At 38.6% G+C, this 20,506-nt stretch overlaps 1 protein-coding gene across 1 annotated transcript; it reads right to left on the bottom strand.

Moving 5' to 3' along the window:
- Window positions 1-19,013: 19,013 nt before the first annotated feature.
- On the bottom strand, window positions 19,014-20,132 carry PURB (purine rich element binding protein B). The gene has a single exon (XM_051976425.1). The coding sequence runs from the start codon at window positions 20,063-20,065 to the stop codon at window positions 19,109-19,111; it is 957 nt and encodes a 318-aa protein (XP_051832385.1). The 5' UTR covers window positions 20,066-20,132; the 3' UTR covers window positions 19,014-19,108.
- Between the last annotated feature and the right edge of the window lie 374 nt (window positions 20,133-20,506).

Genomic DNA, 20,506 nt, shown 5'->3' with positions numbered 1-20,506 from the left:
CGCGGGACGGGGGCGGTGCGAATGGGAGACACTTTCCACCTGCTTCTGAGCGACAGAGCGGAATTGACAAGACTGTGGGCCAATGGACATTAGCGCTGGTGAGAAGATCGCCAATGAAGACAGCGCCCGCGAGCAAGGAGGCGGGCTGTCCAGACGGACTGAGGTTCTGTCCAATGGCTAAGGCTAATTAAGACGGTTGTGGGTTTCCCGCTCATTCTCGAGGTCTCCCCTTTTCCCTCCCCTTGATTTGTTTGGGAGGGAAATGGCGGTTGAACACCACTTTCCTTTCAGGCCTTCTTTTTCTTCTCTCAGGACTGCTCTAGGAAAGTCTGGCTACCAGAGAGACTCCGCACTAATTCGGGGATTGGCCTGTTCGAGCCTCGCCTCCTTCTCCCTCTCTATCTCTCTTGCTCCTTTCTCCACCCTCCTCGCTCGCTCCTCTTCCTGGGTTTCCCCATCCTCCCGGGATCCTTGTTCTCTTAACTCTTTCTCTCTCGCTCGCGCTTCTCAGTCTCTTTTCTCTAACCATCCTTTCCCCCATTCCCCTACTCCCCCTACCCCCATTCCCCGAGTCGTCATTGCCTCTGCCCTGCTACAAACGCAGGCCTGGCTTTCTCTACAGGGAATCGCCCACCGGGCGCTGTCAAGCTGTCCTAAGTGCTTTCTGTGTTTACTATTAATTCAGTCTTTTGACCCCTCCCCCATCGAAACTTCCGGGTGTGAGGTCATGGAGGAGTTGAAGCCCAGGACTCCCCACCCGCCCTGTCCTCTGACCTGTCCGTTTTTCCCTCGGACTCTTAACAGTTTTCTTGGCGCCGCTGCTCCTTTACTTTCTTCACTTCTCATCTGTTGTAGATCTCTCATTGAACATTTATTTGTCGCCGACTATGTGTCAGGCTCTGGGGAAGAAGGACTCTTAAGAAGTTTCCATTCGAACGGGGGAGACAGGAGCACGTGTATTTGTTTGTACATTCTGGGGTAACGGGTAGGATTGCGCTGGTCCTGGCTGCTGGGAGGATTGAAGGGGCCTGATGAAGGAAGGAGATGACGTTTGAGCTGAGCTCTGAAGCGAATTAGGGAGTCCTAAGAGGAGGGAGGTTCGAATTCCAGCCGAGGCACAGAACAGGAGAATGCAGTGCCAGGGTTGAGGGTTGTCAAGGAGGCCAGTTAACCTGGACTATACCCGTACTATACATGAGGAAAAATAGGTTAGAGCCAAATTGGGAAAGCTTTTAAACGCCATGTAAAGGTGCTTGTATTTGATCCTAGAGGCAACTCCTAAATCATACAATAATCCATTTTTTAAGGCACTTTTAAAGTTCTACAAAGCAGGTTCCTTACAGCTTCGCTGCATTAGGCAGCCAGCATTAAGTGCTTACTGTGTGCCATACACTTCTTCAAATTCAATATTATTAAACTCTTTTTACAGATTTGAATACTGCTTAAATACATGAAGTTGAGTAGCTCAGAGTTCATAGGCTACTTAATAATAGTTATTATTGGAAGCCTAATTAATAACTTCTGAATCTAGATAAAATTCTTTATATCACATTGCTTCACCAATCTGGCTGGCATCAGTAACCACAGAACCAACTTGGTTACAAAGTTGTTTCAATCACTGGCTTTTCAAATTCAACATATTCAAAGCTTTTCCCCTAAATGTACTTTTACTCCAAATTTCCCTGGGGTACTACTTTTTTCTGATATTGAATGACATTTTTTACCTTTTTTTTTTTTCTCATTTAATCCATGGCTAAGTCCCATTGCACCTTCCTTCCATCCCTACTTGTCCACTCACACTTCCACAACCTTTGAGACCCTCATTATTTATTTATTTTAAAATTGTTTTGACTCAATCCCTCCCTTCCAAAAACCACACATACTGTATAATTCCTCAAAGATGGTTAAGCAAGACAACATAAAACAGATGTTTTCATCTCCAGCTTGTCTGTTGTTTTTGACCAGTTAATTTAAATTTGTAATTTTGTTTTGTATGTGTTTTTTCCTGCATTTTTTTTTTTTTTTGTCCTGGATAGTCATGATGAGTTCCTAATTAGCCTCCCTGCCTTCAATTTCTCCTTTCTCCAATCTAACTTTTACGTACTTGCTAAATTTTCAAGATTTATAATTCTAACCAAGTTACTTCCATATGTTTATGGAATATGTTTATAGGATAAAATATAAACTTGGCTTGGCACTTTTCAGTAGACTAGCTCAATTTTCATTAAAGGTTTATTTCATATTATCCTTCATACAATGTGTATCTACTAATTGCTGTATTATTTCATTCTTCTTTCCTATGTTACATTTGCAGAATGGAAAGAGCTGCATCTGGAGCAAAATGACCCCAGTTCAAATTCAGCCTCAGAAACTGTGTGACCTTGGACAAGTTACTTAATCTTAGTATTCTCATTTGTAAAATAGAGATAATAGAACCTGTCTATCTCCCAAGTGGTTATAAGGTTTAAATAGGATATTACAAAGCACCTTTCAAACTTATTATTATTAGTCCATATTTCAAATACATATTTCATTTCTGCCTACAGAAATTATTTTCAAAACATAGCTTCTCTTCTATAAAGCATTTCTTAAAAGAAAGACAGATACTGGATTTATTATTTCATTGGCATATAAAACTTGATATCATTGCAAGTTGGTACCTTTTAGGGAACTTCAGAGTCACAAAACCCTGGTTTCTGAAATAAGATCAGAACCCAGGTCTTCCTGGCTCCAAAAGTCACCTCTTTATCTATTAAAGCTATGTTTCCTTTCTTGAAAAAAATACTTATTTTGTATATATTTATGTTAGGGATATTTACTTTAGTGTTCTCAACCCCTGATAAGATACTTTACTTGGAAAGAAGCCTTTTTGATTTATAGAATCAATCATTTATTCAAATTGTATAAATGAAGTTAAGCAATTTTTAGACATGAATTAGTCAATCACAAATAAATCAAGAGGAATTAATTTCATCTGTTCGATTAAATTAGTTGATGAAATGTATTGGGATTGATTGAAAGAATTAGACATACATCTGGACTTATATATATCAGAGATGATGATTCCAGGAAGGATATGCTAGCAACTGCTTCAAGTGTCATCTTAGCTTTGGGAGTTTTCTTAGTTTTGAAGAGAAAGACAGAAAAGAAGAAAAGGATTTCCATCCAACTAGGAGCTGTGAGTTATTCTTTTGCTACATATGCTTTCTAAATGTGTACCCATTTTCCTTCTGGACTATGTATGTAATTAATTGTGGGATACATAATTGTCCTATGCTTTGAAGAGGGGAATATTTGTACCACTTGTGTTTACTTTGCTACCTCAGTCAATATATTTAACTACAAGCTAATTAACTCAGGCTGGTAAATTATATCAACTGGATAATCAATCTATGGAGAGCACATTGTTGGGGACTTATGAGCAACATACTGGAAGCTCTCCAGCCTTTGAGTTATCCTTAAAACCTTGAAGGGAAAAGTTAGTCACTTCCCTGGAGAATTTATCAAAATGAGTGGAAAGTAACCCCAGGGGGGTACAACTTAAATTTTTTTTTTATCTTGTATTTAAACACCAAATAAAATGAATAATATTATATATATATGTATACATATATATGTATGTGTACATATATAATATACATATCTATATAATAGAATAGAGTATGAGGATTATACATGAAACTATGAATCAATGTAATTTGAATTTTTAAAAAAAGTATACTATATAATAAATTTAACATGTAACTTTCATCCTCATCCTGCTTGTTTCTGATTCCTTCTGTCCTTTTTCACTTTGTGGGGAGGAGGGGTAGAAAGGGAAAGCATTTCTCTAGCTCCAGTTTCACCTTCTAATTGAAAAAGATCAAAAATAGAAAAAGAAAAATTGCTTGAAACAAATATGCCTGATGAATATAAGGTTTCAGAAAGTCTTAGTTTTAGGTTTTAATAGCTATTATTTTTGGAATACCCTGTATATATTCAACCCTAGTTTTTCTCGTGAGTACAGTTTATCACCAACTATCTATTGGATATTTCCAACTGGATTTCCTGTGAACATCTCAAACTCAGCATATCCAAAATTATTTGTCTGTATACGTGCATACACATATCTTCCTAACTCATTATTCTTTCCCCTAAATTCACCTCTTGTTCAGTTATCTCTGAGGAGGATACCACCATACTTCTAGTTAACTGGATTCAAAATCCCAGTCATCCTCAAATCATTCCCTCGCTTCATATAAACTAATCAACTGCCAGATCTATTTTATCTCAACATGTCATTTTCCTTCTTTCTACTTTTACTACTACCATAGATCCTTATTCTCACATGGATTACTACAATATCCTCCTAATTTATTTCTCTGCCTTTAATTCATCCCCTATACACAGCTGCTGATGTGAGGTCTACTACTGAAGTACAGGTCTTATACTGATACTCCCTTGCTCAGGAAGCTTTAGTGGCTTTCATTTGTTTCTAGGATAAAATATATGTTTGGCATTTTAATCCCTTCAAAACTTGACTCCAACCTGTCTTTTCTAGACTCTTCTTGCTGCCTTTTTGGTCCAGCCATATTGGCCTTATTTAAGGTATTATTTGCATGTCATTTCACATGATTAGATTGTGAACTTCTTTGAGGGCAGAGAATCTCTTTTGCTTTTCTTGGTATGTGCCTTAACATTGTGCCTGACATTTAGTAGGAGCTTAATAAATGTTTATTGACTTTCTGGCTGACACTCCCTTTCTTTGTGCCTTTGTATTGCCTATATCTTGTTGCTGTTCTCTCATCTCCTTTGTGCTCCCTAGTTATCTTACCTCTTAGGATCCATCTTCTCCTTCCTAGGCACTGCTAAAGCACAAGCTTCAAACTTTTTCTGATTTGTATTCCACAACTGCTAGTGTCCTCCCTTAATTATCTAATTATTTTTTAAAAATCTAATAATAAAGTACCTATTAATAATATATAATAAAAATTTTTAATTCTATATGTATATGTTATCTTCTCTGATAGAATGTAAACTACTTCAGTGTAGGAATTTGTTTATATTTGTAAACTTAATACTTGGCATTTAGTATGTAGATATAATTTTTTTTTGTGGAAATTAGCAAATAGAGTTAAATAAGTTGCCCAGGATCACAGAGATATTAAGTGTCCGAAGCTGGATTTGAACTCATGAAGATGAGGCTTGCTGATTTCCAGCACAGTGCTTCATTTATTTTTGCCACCTACTAGCTGTATATTCTTAATAAATACTTCTTAGTTGGTTAAACCAAAAATAGGATCACTGCTCAAGGAACATGAAGTGAGGCTAAGGAATGACAGAACTACTAAGTTCTTTCTTTGATGGATTTTTTTCCTCAAACCTCTACTTTTGAATCCACTTGGCATTGAAGTAATTCTGAGTTCTCAAAGACTATGATAGCAGTGCAAGGTTCACTTTTAAAGTTGGAAAGACTAAATACAGGTAAGATACAAAATGGTTATCTGTTGATCTGCAACTACTCCTCACTATAACTGGAGAGGCTAGTCACTTTTTTGTCTACCAAGTAATTTTTATAGTTAGAGCAATTCTTAAAAACCATCCCCTAAGAGAATGATCTTTATGTTGTAAGGGACAGAACAAAATGATTAACAGGAAATGTAATCTAAGATGGATGAAGAAATATTAAGTAAGAAATATTAAGTAACCATCTCTGAATATATGAAAAAACCTTTAAACATGATGTGCTAGTCTAAGAGAACTGGAGGTACCTATTAGTACCTACAAGATATTGGAAATATTAATGCAAAAATGAACTGATTCCTGTCCTCAAGGAACTTACATTTTAAGAAGGGGAGACAACATAGAGGAGAGTGGGAAAGAAAAGGGAAGAAAAGCTTTGCTATAAGTCAGAGAGTCAGAACTACTTTTATAAATGTTTTTTACAGAACTGGGTGATTTTGATTTGATTACTGTGCCCAGAACAAGAGATAGAAAGTTTGAGATGGGAAAAATGTAGAACAGATGACAAAGATGGTCCGGCTGGACATCTAGGTGGGATGTGAAAGTTAGTCTGGGCTATTTAGCTATAGTGGTTTAGATGAGTTTGTATTCACTCCTGAGGACTATTCGATATTTCTTAAATATTCCATTCCTTCTCTGAGCACTGTCCTCCATACCTGATTGCTTTCCCTTTTCATTTCCACTTCCCAGCTTCCCTGGATAAAAATAGATGATAGGTGATAGAATAGGTGATGCAAGGGTAAACTAAATTTTTTTCTCTCTTTAAAGTAATCCTCAAACTGGTATATCAAGTGAAGACATACTTTATCTAGATTTTAGCAAAGCATTTTCCAAAGTTTCTCAGGCTATCCTTATGGACAAGTTGAAAAGATATAATCTAGGTGGGTTGGAACTAGTTGAATGGTCTGGCCCAAAGAATAGTCATTAGTTCATTGTGGAAAGAAGTCTGCAGCTGAGTTCCTAGGGATCTTGTATCAATGTATACATTGGCCATGTATCATTGATTTTATCACTATTTTGGATAAAAGCATTGATAATATCCTTATTACATTTTTAGATGACACAGATTATGGTGATATAGCTAATACACTGAATGACAAAGATGCAAATAATCTTGACAGCCTAGAAAATTTGAGTTTAAAAGTAATAAGAAAAAAGACTTGGGTTAAAAAAAAAAAATCAACTTCACAAGTATGATATAGAGCCATGGCTAGAAAGTTTGTCAGAAAAAAAAAATTGAGGGTACTATAGGATTGCAAATCAGCAATGTAATATGGCAATCAAAAAAGCTAGTCTAATCTTGGACTGCATTAAGAGAAGATATCTTCCCAGAAACAGGAATATGATAATCCCAACTTCTCTTTCCTGTTCAGACCACTTCTGGAGTAGTGTGTTCAGTTCTGGATACCCCATTTAAATAATATTGGCCAGCTGCAAAATGTTCATAAGCAAAAGAAATCAACCAAGATAGTGAAGGACACTGAAATCATTTCATATGAAGATCAGCTGAAGAAACAAGAAAGGGATGTTTAGCTTGAATAAGATTGGATAGAACAGTGTGCAAAAGAGGGAAGGAGCAGAAAGAGGACTGATATGTAGAGAAGCAAATTTTAGTCTTATCCAGAATTAAAATGGGCTCCCTGAGTAATGGGGTTCCCCTTCCCTTGGAATCTTTAAATTGAAGGTTGCATGCCCACTTATCAGGAATGATGAACCTGGGCACATGGGATCTTTTAGAAGTCCCAATTCAGATTCTTTGATGCCAAGAGAAGGGAACATTAACAATTTAGTCCAACTTGCGTTTATTTTTTCCTTCCTTTATTCCTAGCATTATGTTAGGTGCTCAAAAACAGAAGAAACAAAATGAAAAACAGCCTCTTAAAAGATTTGACATCTACTAGGTGAATATATGTAAATAGAAAAATATATTCATGATTATTTGGAGATGAAGGAAGAGAACAATTGGGAGTACCAAGAAAAGCTTTCTATCAGATATAGCTCATGAGCTTAGCCTTGAAGGAAGCAGGGGATCCTAAGAAAAGAGTGAGGAAGCACCAGCCCTGAAGTCAGTAGGACCTGAGTTCAAATTTGTCCTCAGACACTTAAAACTTTCTAGTGTGATCCTGGGCAAGTCACTTAATTCCAATTGCCTCAGGAAAACAAAAACAAACCCTGAAAAGAGTGAGGAAGCAGTTTAAGACAGTAATGGGTGTACCTAGATAAAGGCAGGAATGCAAAAGGTGGTCAGTTTAGCTGGAACAATGAAGGTATGCAGGGCAGCATTATGAAGTAATTCTGGAAAAGTAGACCTAGGACAGTTTGCTAGGATAGCAAACTAAGGATTTTTTGTTTTAGCAATAATGAGACACTGAAGTTCTGCTCAGAGGAACAACAATATCTTGGCATTTGTGTGGAGGATGGAATGGGAGAGAAAAGCCCCTGGAATTGGGGAGCCCATTTTAAAGGCTATTTCATAGTCCAGGTTACATCTAATAGCTTGATATATAATGGTCTATTGTGATGTTCTCTGAAAATGAGAAAGAGAAAGAAATTAATATTGGTAAAATAAAATGACCAAACTTGGGACAAAGGAGGGAAGATTTAAATATAAATTCAAGGTTTATAAATGTGGCTGACTGGAAGTATGGTGTTAGCCTTAACATAAATATAAAGTTTGGAGCAGTAGATTTAAGGTTGTTTAGACATGTTAAATTTGATGTGGGATATCTCACAGAGAGGTGATATGGGAATGAGTTCAAGAGAGGCTTGGATAATCTACAGATTTGGTAGTCATCTGCATATAGATGATAATTGAATATATGGGAGAACATAAAATTCTCAAGTGAAAGGGACTCAGGATAGAGCCTTGGAGGGACACCCAGTGTAACAATTATCACATTATATGATTTTACATAAATAGGAAACAAGGTAATCAGGTAAATTAGTTTTGAGGGTGGGAAAGGGGAAGAAAATCTAGAGCTTGGGATAGACAAGATTCAAAAAGATTTTACAGGCTAGAAAATTTGTGTCTATTAATGTAGAATTTAAAAGAGATGAATGTAAATGCTTTACTTAGGTTCAAAAAATCGACTCTGTAAGTATGAGATAGGAAAATTAATGGGGAAAATTTATATTCTCACTTCTCAGAAGGGTTATCATTGTCAATCATCCAAATCTTACACCTTGATTTAAAATATATTTTACCTTTCTTATGACAGAACTCTCTAATAGGCTAAGACCACAATTTGTTTACTCTGTAATATTCCCCTTCCCTTTTCCCCCCTCTTAAACTTAAAGGAATGATCCTAGCTTTTCTGCGTCTGTGTCTTTTCTTTAATCTCCATGTAAAAATTCTGCAGAATTGCTGGAGCCCATTTAACAATCTGAGGACTTTGCTTAGAGTCCTCTCAGAGCACACGTTTAGGGAATGAAAGAGGAAGATTCTTTTTTCCTAAGGCAGCATAGTATATAGTGCTAGAACCATTGTATTCCTTCCCTTTCAGAAGTCCAAATTTCTCCCTGTAATTTGAACAGACTGGGTCTGTGGAATTTCAAGTGCAGAAGGTAGAGAGCAAGAGTGTATCCTACCTCAGTGGAAACTTAGTTTTTAATCTTTTGTAAAATTAGTCTCCTACGCATCTTAGGCTCTACTTCCTTCTCTAAACTTTTCCCATATTGTTCTTTTGACCATCAGACTTTGAGCTCTTTGAGAGAAGGGATGGCCTTTATCTTTTTTATGTATCTCCAGTGCTCAGTGATCTCCAAACATTTGCCAGACACATAGTAGGCACTTAATACTTGATGATTTGACCTATCCTATCAGCCAAAGCCTCTAAAGTGTGGGGAAATTCTTGTGTTGACCACTAGGTGGCAACGTTCTAGTTAAAAATTAAAAAGATACTTGTCGCACTTTTCTGTTCTAGACACACCCTTTGGAGATTTGGGGAATAAAGGAGATATGTGGTCATAGTCCATAGGCAAATCTATTTAATGTTTCACTCAGTTCTATAGAATTTGGATAATAATAATTTACCTCCCAAGGTTGTTATGAAGATAAAATGATATATTTGTAAAGTGCTTTGCAAATCCTAAATTGCCATAGAAATGTTAGCTAGGATTATAAAGAAAACCAATTGTTGAAAGGATGCCCATCTCAGAATCAATGGCCATGGGATCATTATAAAACTTAGCAATTCCTTCCTGGCTGGAGAAGTTCTTACCTAAAGAGTTCAATACTCTTTTTAATTTTCTGATTACTTGACTGATTGCCCTCATAAATTTTAATTCAGGGGGCAACCACTTTTCTTACAAAGCCAGCAAATAGAAATACTAAGATCATTTATAAACTGATGTACCCTGCTCAAAGAAGCACTGGCTAAATTTAGTTCTACAGATGGCAGCTTGGCTGCATCAGCTTCTTAGAGAAGTGTACTAGAACTTATTCATAGTAAGGTAAATGGTTGAAGCATGTTGAGATTCAGTAAGGGTATTGCACTCAACAGAAATAAGTTCTCAGTTACTAAGGGTGAATGTTGATATTTTAAAATGCTATAGATGAATTTGCCTCTCTTGGGCCTCTGGGATGATGCTGGTAAAAACACTCCTTGGATGTTGCTCCCCCCAGTATGTCACCCAGTTCTCTTGATCTTAGTCCTGAAGAACATCTGTCCATGCCGAAGAAGCTTCAGTGGCTCTCTATGACCACCAATACAGGTAGCATTTAAAGTTTTTACAATCTGGCTGTAACTTCTTTGTGGAGTTTCACATTTCTTCTTCCTATATAAATCGTGCCAAATTGGATCCCTTGACCTTCTCTGTAAGGCAACATATCACATCCCAAATTCGTGTTGCCGATATCTATAATGCCCTTATCTCCTTTTAGAATTTCTAGCTTCCATCAAGACTGAAGTACTAACTCCTATATGAAATATTTTTTTATTCCGTCCAGTTCTCTGCTTCCTCCCCCATTACTTTGTATTCTGAGTACATTCCCAAATCAGTTAACACCCTTCTTAACCATATCCTGTTATTTAAACTCTTGGGTTCAGGCCGACCCAATATGCACAGGAGTCAAAATGTTACAGTAAATGCTCTTCATTCCCAAAGTTGAAACATTTCTTGAGGGAAGCTGACCTAAGCAACCAAAAGCAATAGCTAGTATAATGTCTATATACTTGAAAAAAAAGGTGAATACTGAAAAACTTAGGAAGAATCGATGCAGAATAAAGAGCAGGAAAAACTTTCCCCAATGAAAACATATTTGGAAAGTGGGGGCGGGGAAGAAATGCAAAAATGCTGTATAATCATGAACAAGCTTAGCCCTAAAGAGTTGAGGAAATTCACTTTCCTAAATTACAGAAATGAGCTATAGGGAGGGAGTATTGCATATACTATTATGCCAGCTGGCTTTACTTAACTGTTTTCATTCCTTTAAAAAAAAAAGTTACAAGAGGATAACTTAAGAAGGAGTAGTGGAGTAGGTTGAGACTCAGAAATGTGCTGAAAATACAGAAGACATCAATTTTTTAAAGTGACAGGATTAAAAACCAAAAGATGAGATAATCTTGGCAAGAGCTAACACTTGGAAACATTAAATAGTCTGTTATTCTCAAATAACTAGGATGTAAAGCTAAATTTGAATTTGCCTTTTATCTCTACTCCCTAAACTTTTGTGGGTTTTACAGCAAACAACCTATCATAAAAGGAGCATACTAAAGTGTGGGCAGATGGCTGGTTCCAATCTGGATTACATCTTCTATCAAGTCTTACACCCACCCACTTCCAACAATACCTGTCTAAAAGATAATAGCATCTGGGGCCATCTCCAGTCATCCTGATCTCTATCTTGCCACTGGACCCAAATAGCACTGGGAGAGTGAGTTAAGGCTGGAGACTTTTCGAATAGCTCTGCCTCACTTGAATCCAATTTACTTGCAAGTTATGATGTCATGGTCCTCTTGGAGAACAAACAAGATAGGTACCCAGGCTATCCCAGTGTACTTTCCTTAAATCACAAAGACATCAGCACAAAATTTTCATTCACTTTTCCGCATACTTTATTTGTTACAAACATACAATTTTTTAAATATAGACTTGTAAAACTCCATTTGCAAAAATCTGCTATTGTAAAGGAGTGCTCACTAGCATGAATTTTTAAACTTTTTTTTTTTTTTCTGGTTGGTTTTGCTAGTTAGCTCTAGTGGTAAATCCAGGACCTGCCCTTTTACAGACCTGTCTGTAGCTCCTGGCTGTATTCACATTGCTCTTTAAAAGCAGCCCTGCTTGCCTCACAAAGGATAAGAGTCTAAGCTTCACTCTCTTAGGTTACAAGGCCTACAGCCAGCTCTTGACTCTGCTTCTGAATTGTTTTCAGGGAGATTTTGAATGGGTGCTGCACTTAAATGTATTTGTTTGAATTGCGCCATGCAGCTGTGTTTGCTTGTTAAAGTGCATTTCTTTTTAATATATATATATATAAACGAGGAATAATCTTTATTCTTTAACCAAGGTACTTAAAAAATGAACTTTTTGGTCTCTCAGCAGATATTCCCGAATTGATCCTATCACTACAAGTTTAGTGTTCTATATACATACATTTATAAGGTTGTGGGAAAAATCTTATAAAATTAAAGGTATTGTGTTTCTCATGAAGCAGAAACCAGTTCTGTAATTTCATACATATGAATACACACCTGTTTACAATGCACAAGCATGTGGATATTTACATATGGATCGAAGACATTTAAATTTCAAAATCATATTTTAGTTGCTGCCCATTTTAAACACACAAATACATCCTGATCAAGAAGCTGTCTCCTGCTCCAACGAACTTTCAATTTGGATTAGTTCATTCAAATTACTTTTACAGATTCTGTGTTGGCGAGCAATAACCCTAGGTTTGGAGTTAAGAAGGTATTCTAGGGGAGGAGGCATTTAATATGTTAGCCACTAGCAGATGTGGCTGGCAGTTTCACTAGACTGGGAAAGTATGCTATCTGGGAATTACTCAGGAGAAATAGATTTTAAGTAATGATGAAAAGGTCATTTCTACATACAGCCTAGAAAGGACAGTAAGAATAAGAAGTTTAACACTAAATGTTACTATTAATGCTGACCATCCCATTGCAAAATAACTCACATTCTTTTGTTAACATAACATTCAGGGCATGAGACAAGATTTACACCCTGCTTTTGACTCAAGAATTCTATTTAGTTTTTCAAGGATAGAACAGATTCCAGGGTCAGGGAACAATATTCTTTTTCAAAGGGAACTTTTATCACAAAAGAGTAAGCCAAAAATTAACCCCTCTCCATATCCTAGACACAAATGTGTTCATACAAATTTCCCCCAAAATACCTCTTTCGGGTGGTAGATTCTGCTTAAGCTGTACTAATGAAAGGGAAGAAACATTATTCCCTACTTTTTTTTTTTCCTTAGAAATTCTTATGGTAATGCTGTGAGAAACTTAATTTTTTTTTTTTTGAAGAATTAGCCTGTTTAGCAAAAGGTGACAGTGGCAGAGCCTAGAGAAAAATTTTACAACTCTTTTAAAAAAGGGTATTAAACATCTTTCTACTTCTTCCACTTTATACTACTGAATGTTAATATTTGGGTAAGATTCTATTTAAAAAGGCAAAATGTCAAAATGTCAGGAATAACAGGAAAAATAAGACTTTAATTATGTAAAAACCTTGTTTTACCTAAAAGCTTCCCCATACTTTTCATCACCCTATTAGAATCACTAATAGGATAAAATGTTTACCTTTCCTCCATCCACCCTCTGGTGGAGGCACTAATGAAATAAGTCAAATAATCAAAAGGCTAGATTAGGGTTAGCCCTAAATAATTGAATTGGTTGAATTAAGGAATTTTTAAAAAGCAATATAATTTTAGACAAATGATTAAGAAACTACTTTGGTTTGAAGTTATATAGCTTGTGAGCAAAGATGATATAAATATGTCTCATTGTTCCCTACTATTTCTTTGTGAAATTTATAATAAAAGTTAACATAGGCTTTAGACAAAGGGCACTGACAGTATCTGGGAATTATGTTAAAAGTGTAAAATTCTTCATATTATAACCTTAATTTTCAATTTTGGGAATAAGACTTCATTTTGTGGAAGCTGAATCATTTAAACCTCTTAATAAAATTGCCAAAGATTAAGGAAGGTGGGTGTTAATTAACTACTAAAAGAATACCACACCCTAAAACATAAGTTTTTAGATGATACCAAAAACATTCAGGAGTCCAACTTTTAGGTGCTAGGATTTTACATCTTTTGTTTCTTCCTAATCAAAATATAAAGCAATTATAAATTTCTATTTTTACTTATTGTCTGGGGATTAAAAAAAAAAAAAACCCAAACTCAAAACATGTGATTTATTATTTTTTCCCCTTTAGTCAGGCTTTAAGTTGTGTGCTTCCCCTCCTCCCCCTCTTTAAAAACCAAACTCCACAACTATTTGATGGAAACATTAACTTATCAGGAAGACAGCTACTTGACTTACAGTATTCTAAAAATCAACCCTGAACTGATAGTCTCATTTTCTACAGAGCAACAACTTTAATGCTGCTATTGACAGCAAAGAAAGAGTTACCTTAAGGCTCAAGGGAAAGTAACTTATTAAGTTGTGAACACAGCATTGGTTATTGCTGCATTCACTGGACGCTAGCAGATGCTTTCAGGACCAATACAAACTTTCTAAACATTAGCAAAGATTTTCACTTAAAACAGTCAGAACAATCATCTTAATAAGCAGAATTAGGGGAGCCTGAGAAGCCACGGTCCACATAAAATAAATAATCTGTTTACATGACCAAAAGTGCTTTGCCTTTGAGAAAATATACAAGGGTTAAAATGGAAATATACAATGTAAAAATTTCTTGATACTTTCAAGCCATGAAAGTATCAGAGTCCAGTAGAAAGTGGGAAAAGAGCAACAAGATGAAGGCTCTGCTGTCTGAACAAGCCAGATATATGTGAGCTTTAAGGTATTCCAAAATAAAATTGTTTTGCCAGTAACCAGTGGGTTTTTACACCACTATATTTTAAAACCTGAGATTGGACATCAAAGCAGTCACTTTGATATTCTTTAGAACAATTCTGATAGTTCCTAAACACAACAGACAATTGAATGTAATACCTAAATGAACACAAAACATTTTATTTATTTTTCCTGATCAAAAGGAGACCTAACACAAAAATATTAGAGAATTATGACTCTCAGCAAATGAGTCATTTTTACATAGGCAAAAAACAAGTCTTTCCCCCTTCTCACTGATCAAGGCCACACTATTTTCAAATGAATATCTACTGAGAGACTAGTTGTGCATTTGATAAAGTACCATAATCTGGTTAAAAATAAAAACAAAACTTAGTTAAGAATACTTATGTGCATGAGCCATACACATACACTCAAGCTTCCCCCCAAATTCATTAACTGACACTCTCTGAAGAGCAAGATAGGTGGAAATTAAGTCACTTTTTAATACCTTGTGTAGATCATTCTACATCTTTGTAACATTGGGGAAAAGTCACATTTAACAAGTCTTCAGCTATTACAATGCCTGAAGTGTGCAGTCATTTACAGACCACTCAATATGAGGGCATTATTGTAACCAGCCTTTTTTGCCCATTACCCTGCACATTTTCAAATAAGAAACAGGATAAATGTTTGTAGTTTGGTTTTTGGGGGAGGAAACTGAAGCCCGAATCTCTTAAAAGACCTGTAATTTGCTGCAAAGTGATCCAAAGGTAACAAACAAAGCAGGAGGTTTTAAAGACTGCTTGAATCCACAGACCCTCAGAATCATTCTGTATTAATTATAAAAATTGAACTGACAAGTAGCTATGTGTATAGTATAGCTACAGTCATTTATGCCACCTACATGCCTCAAATATTTACACAGGGTGTCTGGTTTTTTGGTTTGGTTTTTTTTTTTTTTTTGGTGCCATACAGACTTTTTTTTTGTATAGCAGATGCATTGACATGTTTGCAGACTGGAACTGTCATTCCATTGGCTGAATGATGAAATAAGGACAATAGAAATCAGTACATATTTACAGATGTGATGTTTTGCTAATACTTTGTTTCTAATTTTAAGTTGTGGAACTCCACAAAGAAAACAAGCTGAGAAAACAGTAGCATGAGGAACAAACCTTTCATCAATCATTTGAAAAGTAGCTCTAGAACTTGTCGAATGTGTCTAGGCATTTCTGGGTGTGAATACTGAGATGCTCAATGAAGTTAAAAAAAAAAAAAAAGGTTTGTTTCTCACACTTTAGTTTGTACAATGCTGCTTTCTTTTCAAATTTAACAAAGATCACAAAATTTCAATAAGCTAATATTTATGATCTTTTGAGCACCTTGATGTTAATATAGTCTTATCTAACAGCAAAAAATTTCAAGAAATGTAGTCCCTGTATTCTGCAGATTTCTATTGTCCCTATGGACAGGAATGACGATCAGTGAACAATTAACCCATACTCTTCTGTTGCCAGAATGGATCCAAATCTTCCTGCAGTAGGAAGAAAGGCCATGAACCACCCCTTTGGGGAAAATCAAATCCTCAAGATTGGTTAAGACTTAAAAACCCACCATGGTGACATTTAACTAGTCTTATCCAGGCAGGTCAGAATTTTAATATAAATTACTTCTTTCAACACATAGCTTATGCATTCTTTGCTCCTATTTTTGGAGGATTCTCAAATTGATTACTAAAGATTTTTTGCACGATACATCACTGTTATATGGTCTAATGACTAAGAGAAAATTTCTCTGGTTACCAAAGCTGATGCCGTATATGGTAGTGTTCTTGGCATACACTCTATATATGCCTCTGTCCACTTCCACATACTTCCTATGCAGCTAATTATAGCTTAATAGCCACGGGTAAAGGATTGTGAAGACCCTGTCAATTCTACAGAATAGAAAGGCAAGGCTAGTTACTGCAATTCAGCCAAAAAAACCAAAAAAACAAACAAAAAAAAAAACAACCCAACCCCTTGAAAAGGAGAGGTACTGCACCTTTGCAAAATCGAATTGGCTCACAGCAGCTGAGCAACACGATCACCACTGAAGCAACAAAACAAGTTGGTCTATACAGGAATTGTATATGGTTTGAAAATGAAAAAGTTACAGCAATATAAACTAATGGCTGCAACCTTAATTTTCATTGCTGCCTCAAAATTTGAAATTACTTAAAGCAGTTTTCTGCAACCCTAAAGCTTTTCTATTCAAACATTATTTTGGGACTTGTTCTCCGCAGCAAAGAACTGAACACACTCAAACAAAATACAAAGGTAAATACAGCAGGACATTATTGAAAACAGCTGCCTTGTAGTACAAAATACAGTACAAGAATACGGATGTAATTAAAACATCAAAAAATACTATTGCTCCCATACAATTTAGGAAACATTCTTTGCAACGGAGAAAAATTAAAAAACAAAAACTGTTTTTTAAAAAATCTGTTTAAAAAGGTTTGTGGATGATGGGAGAAGAGAATGTTTTAAAGGGGCTTAAGTACATGTTTGCGGCTCTTGTACTTTTAATCTGTGATTATCAATATTCTGGATAATCTTAATTTCTATAAACAGCCAAAATTTGTGTAAAATATCTTCTCCTTCAGCCACAAATGCATAAGAATGACCTTTTGTATATTCCTTATTTTCCAATAAATACAAAACAAAAAGATAGTATAGATTGAGTAATACCAAAATAAGGTAATAAAAAGGGTATGCAATAAATTAAAAAGGCAGCTCAAATAAAGGGCAGGCATGCAGTTAAAAAATACTAAGAAGATTGTGGAGGTGGAGTTACCTGCCTCCTGCATGAGAAGGTGTTTGCACAAGTAATACCTGAAAACTTTGGAATGAACAGTTTAAATCCCATTCAGTTCAAAGTTACCTAGGATACATTAACATTTCTAGAAATACCTTTTTTGAAGGGGGATAGGATTGACTTGATTAGTTAAAAACCATTTATAGAGAGAATCCATTTAAAATATAGAAGAGGTGATCCTTGAAAACCCCAACTTTTATTCTTGAAAGACAGCTAAGATGAACTGGCAGAAGCCAGTTTATGTTGAAATTTCAAGATGGTATAAAAAAAGCTTCCAGGGTATAGTCAGCTTATTCATTTTCACTTTAGCTCCTTTTAGTGATGGATTTCAGCTTCCATAAGACCCGCTGCTCTGAATCATCCATCATGTGCCAACTTTGATTGTGAGGTACTGATAAAAATGGATCAAGTTCTTCTTTAAAAATTCTTGTAAAAGAATAACTGATGCTGGAAATACTGGACCTGAGGATGTTAATATTTGAACAAGTCCATATACTAACTAAACTGAAGGTAAATGGAGACTTCAGTTTTGTTAATTTCCAACTTTTGTATGGATGTCAGTCATTCTTTCAAAGCTCAGGCATGTAGCCACATGTTTCCTTTTGCTGATATCATGCAAGTTATGGTTTAAAATCCAGTCAGCCATTGGATGGAATTGCTGAATTATCTACTATTCACAGGCTTATGCATTTTGGAGCCATAAGAAAGCTGGCTCTCATTTCTTCATACCTAAGCCATTTCTTTATAATAACCTCCATATTAGGAGAGAAGGGGAAGAACTTTAGTGAGTAGCAACCAATCCACTCAAACAGTTTTCCTTGTGCTTTATGCCTGATTTCTTCTTATGCAACCCTCCCCCCCATACAAAAATGTCCATTAAAATCTTCAGAAACCTTGCCAACTTTAAAACTATTTTAGTAATGGATTCCAGTTCAAACACTGATATCTTCATCAGTTTGCATGGGGGAAGGGAGGAAATTCTGCAAAGAAAAAGACAATAGACATTGGTCCAGGTTCCCTCCAAAATCTTATTTTAAAATCCAAATTTGTTTCCATATTCCCCAAAAACTTTTGAATTTTCATTTCTGCCCAGTGAGTCCATGATTAATATGTATTTTTAAATTTGTATTTCCCTTTATGGACCTGCACCTTCAAAAATGGATAACTTGCAACAGCCTCTCCCCCTTATCTTCATGGACTTTAGCAAAGATTTAGACACCAAGATGCTGGTTTCAAAGAAGGTGAAGGAATTCAACACTGAATCAGAGGGGCCAATGGGAAGATTTGTAGAACCAATTAAAGCAGTCCAGGAACAGCACAATTCAAAATCAAATAGCCTTGGGTGGGTGCTCTGGGCAATTTCTTTCTACCTCCAAGTCAAAGGCGGTGAGGATGTAATTTTGGATGAGGATTCAGATTGTTCTGGTGGGCAAAGGTGGGGAGGGGGGAGAAGGTGTTTGAGGGTATACTCTCAGTAGAAGAGGCGCTTTCTCCTCACCTCTCAGGCCAGTGTCATCTCCTTTGAACTTGCCGCTCTCTTCTAGTTGTCCGCGATTTTCCTGGTGGTTATTTAATTAGCATTGCTTGTTATTTTCTTGTTGGTTTGTTTCTCTAGGGGCCTCCCCCTTCCCAGGCCCCGCTACAAGGGGTGGGTGGGAAGGGGAGCATTCCGGCGTGAGGGGGGGGTGGGGGGTTTCTGGAAGGGGGCTTACGGTTCAGAACGGGATGGGGGTGCTGGAGTGGGGGAGGCTGCCCCAGCTTCAGTCGTCATCCACATCCTCGCCCTCGGACTCGTCCCCGGCGCCACCCCGGCGCTCGTACAGCTTGTCGCGCTGCCTCTCCTGGATCTCCTTCATCTCGTCGGCGTAGCGGCAGAAGGCGCCCCCAAACTTGCCCCACGCCTTGAAGGGCACGGTGATGGCGTTGCGGTAGGACGGCTTCACTTCGCTCACCCGCAGGAAAACGCCGTACTTGTTGCAGCCCACATCGAAGAAGAAGCGCTTGGAGTCCACCGTAATGGACGTGCCCTCGGGCAGCTCACCGTAGCCGGGGCCGCCGCCCAGCTCGTCGTCGTCGCCGCCGTAATCATCAATGAGCTTGGCGAGCGCGTCTCGGAACTCGATGAGGCCCTGCGCGGGCAGCGCGATAGTCTGGCCGCTGGGGAGGCCTCCCCCGGGTCCCGGCCCGCCTCCGCCGCCGAAGCCGCCGCCCGCGCCGGGCCCGCGGTTGATGGTCTGGCGGATGCGCAAGAAGCGGCCGCGCTGGTTCTCCTTGAGATCCAGGTAGTATTTGCGGTTCTCTCGCACGAGGAACTCGCTCTTGAGCGCCCGCCGGGGCCCGCCGCCGTCCTCGGCGCCTGCAGCCGCCGCAGCCGCCGCGATCTGCTCAGGGCTGCTGGGCCCCAGTTGCGCGTAGTGCTCGATGAAGTCGCCCAGGTAGTCTCGAAACTCGGCGGCCACGGCCATGGAAAGCGTGAGGCGGCTCTTGGAGCCGCCCGCTCCCACCTCAGCTATCTTTAGGAAGCGGCCCTTGGCATTCTGCTTCACGTCCAAGTAGAAGCGCTTGTTCTGAATGTCCAGCCGCTTCGAGGCCAGCTCCTGGGTCTCCTGCTCGCCGCCCCCGCGGGACAGAGGCTGGAAGCCGCCACCACCCCCGCCGCCCCCGCCACTGCCGCTCCCGCTGCCCCCTCGCTCGCTGCCGCTGTCGCCATCCGCCATCTTCTCTCCCTCCGCCGCCGCCGTCTCAGCCGCCGCCGCCGCCGGGCCCCACTGCTCTCGCGCCGCCACCGCCGCCCGCCGCGCTCGCTCGCGCCCCCCTCCCTCCGCCCCTGCGGCTCGCGCTCCGGTCCCCCCCCCAGCCTCCCTCCCACCCCCCCTCCCCCGCTCGCTCACGCGCTCCCGCTCTTCATCGCGAACCGCCGCCGCCCCCCCCCATGTTTGCCCCCCTACCCCCTCCCTACCCCCCCCAATCCGCCCCAACTTCCGCAGCCAAGCGGCTGTTTCCGGCACGCGGACGAGCCGGAGCGCGCTCCTGTGTGCGCGCATCTGAAGTTTCCCTTCCTTCTACCTTCCTTTTTGCCCCGCCCCTCTCGACTTCCTCGTTCTTAGACTGGTTTACGCACACATGCCACCGCCCTCGCGACAGAGAAACGCAGAGAC

This window comes from Antechinus flavipes, chromosome 2 (assembly GCF_016432865.1).
Source record: "Antechinus flavipes isolate AdamAnt ecotype Samford, QLD, Australia chromosome 2, AdamAnt_v2, whole genome shotgun sequence".
In the NCBI taxonomy this organism is placed as follows: Eukaryota; Metazoa; Chordata; class Mammalia; order Dasyuromorphia; family Dasyuridae; genus Antechinus; species Antechinus flavipes.
The sequence above is the reverse complement of the archived record's forward strand: the minus strand, read 5'-3'. Positions and strand labels throughout refer to the sequence as shown.

Bases quoted from the DNA above. Each gene is read 5' to 3' on its own strand.
- PURB (XM_051976425.1), bottom strand. From the start codon at position 20,065: ATGGCGGATGGCGACAGCGGCAGCGAGCGAGGGGGCAGCGGGAGCGGC.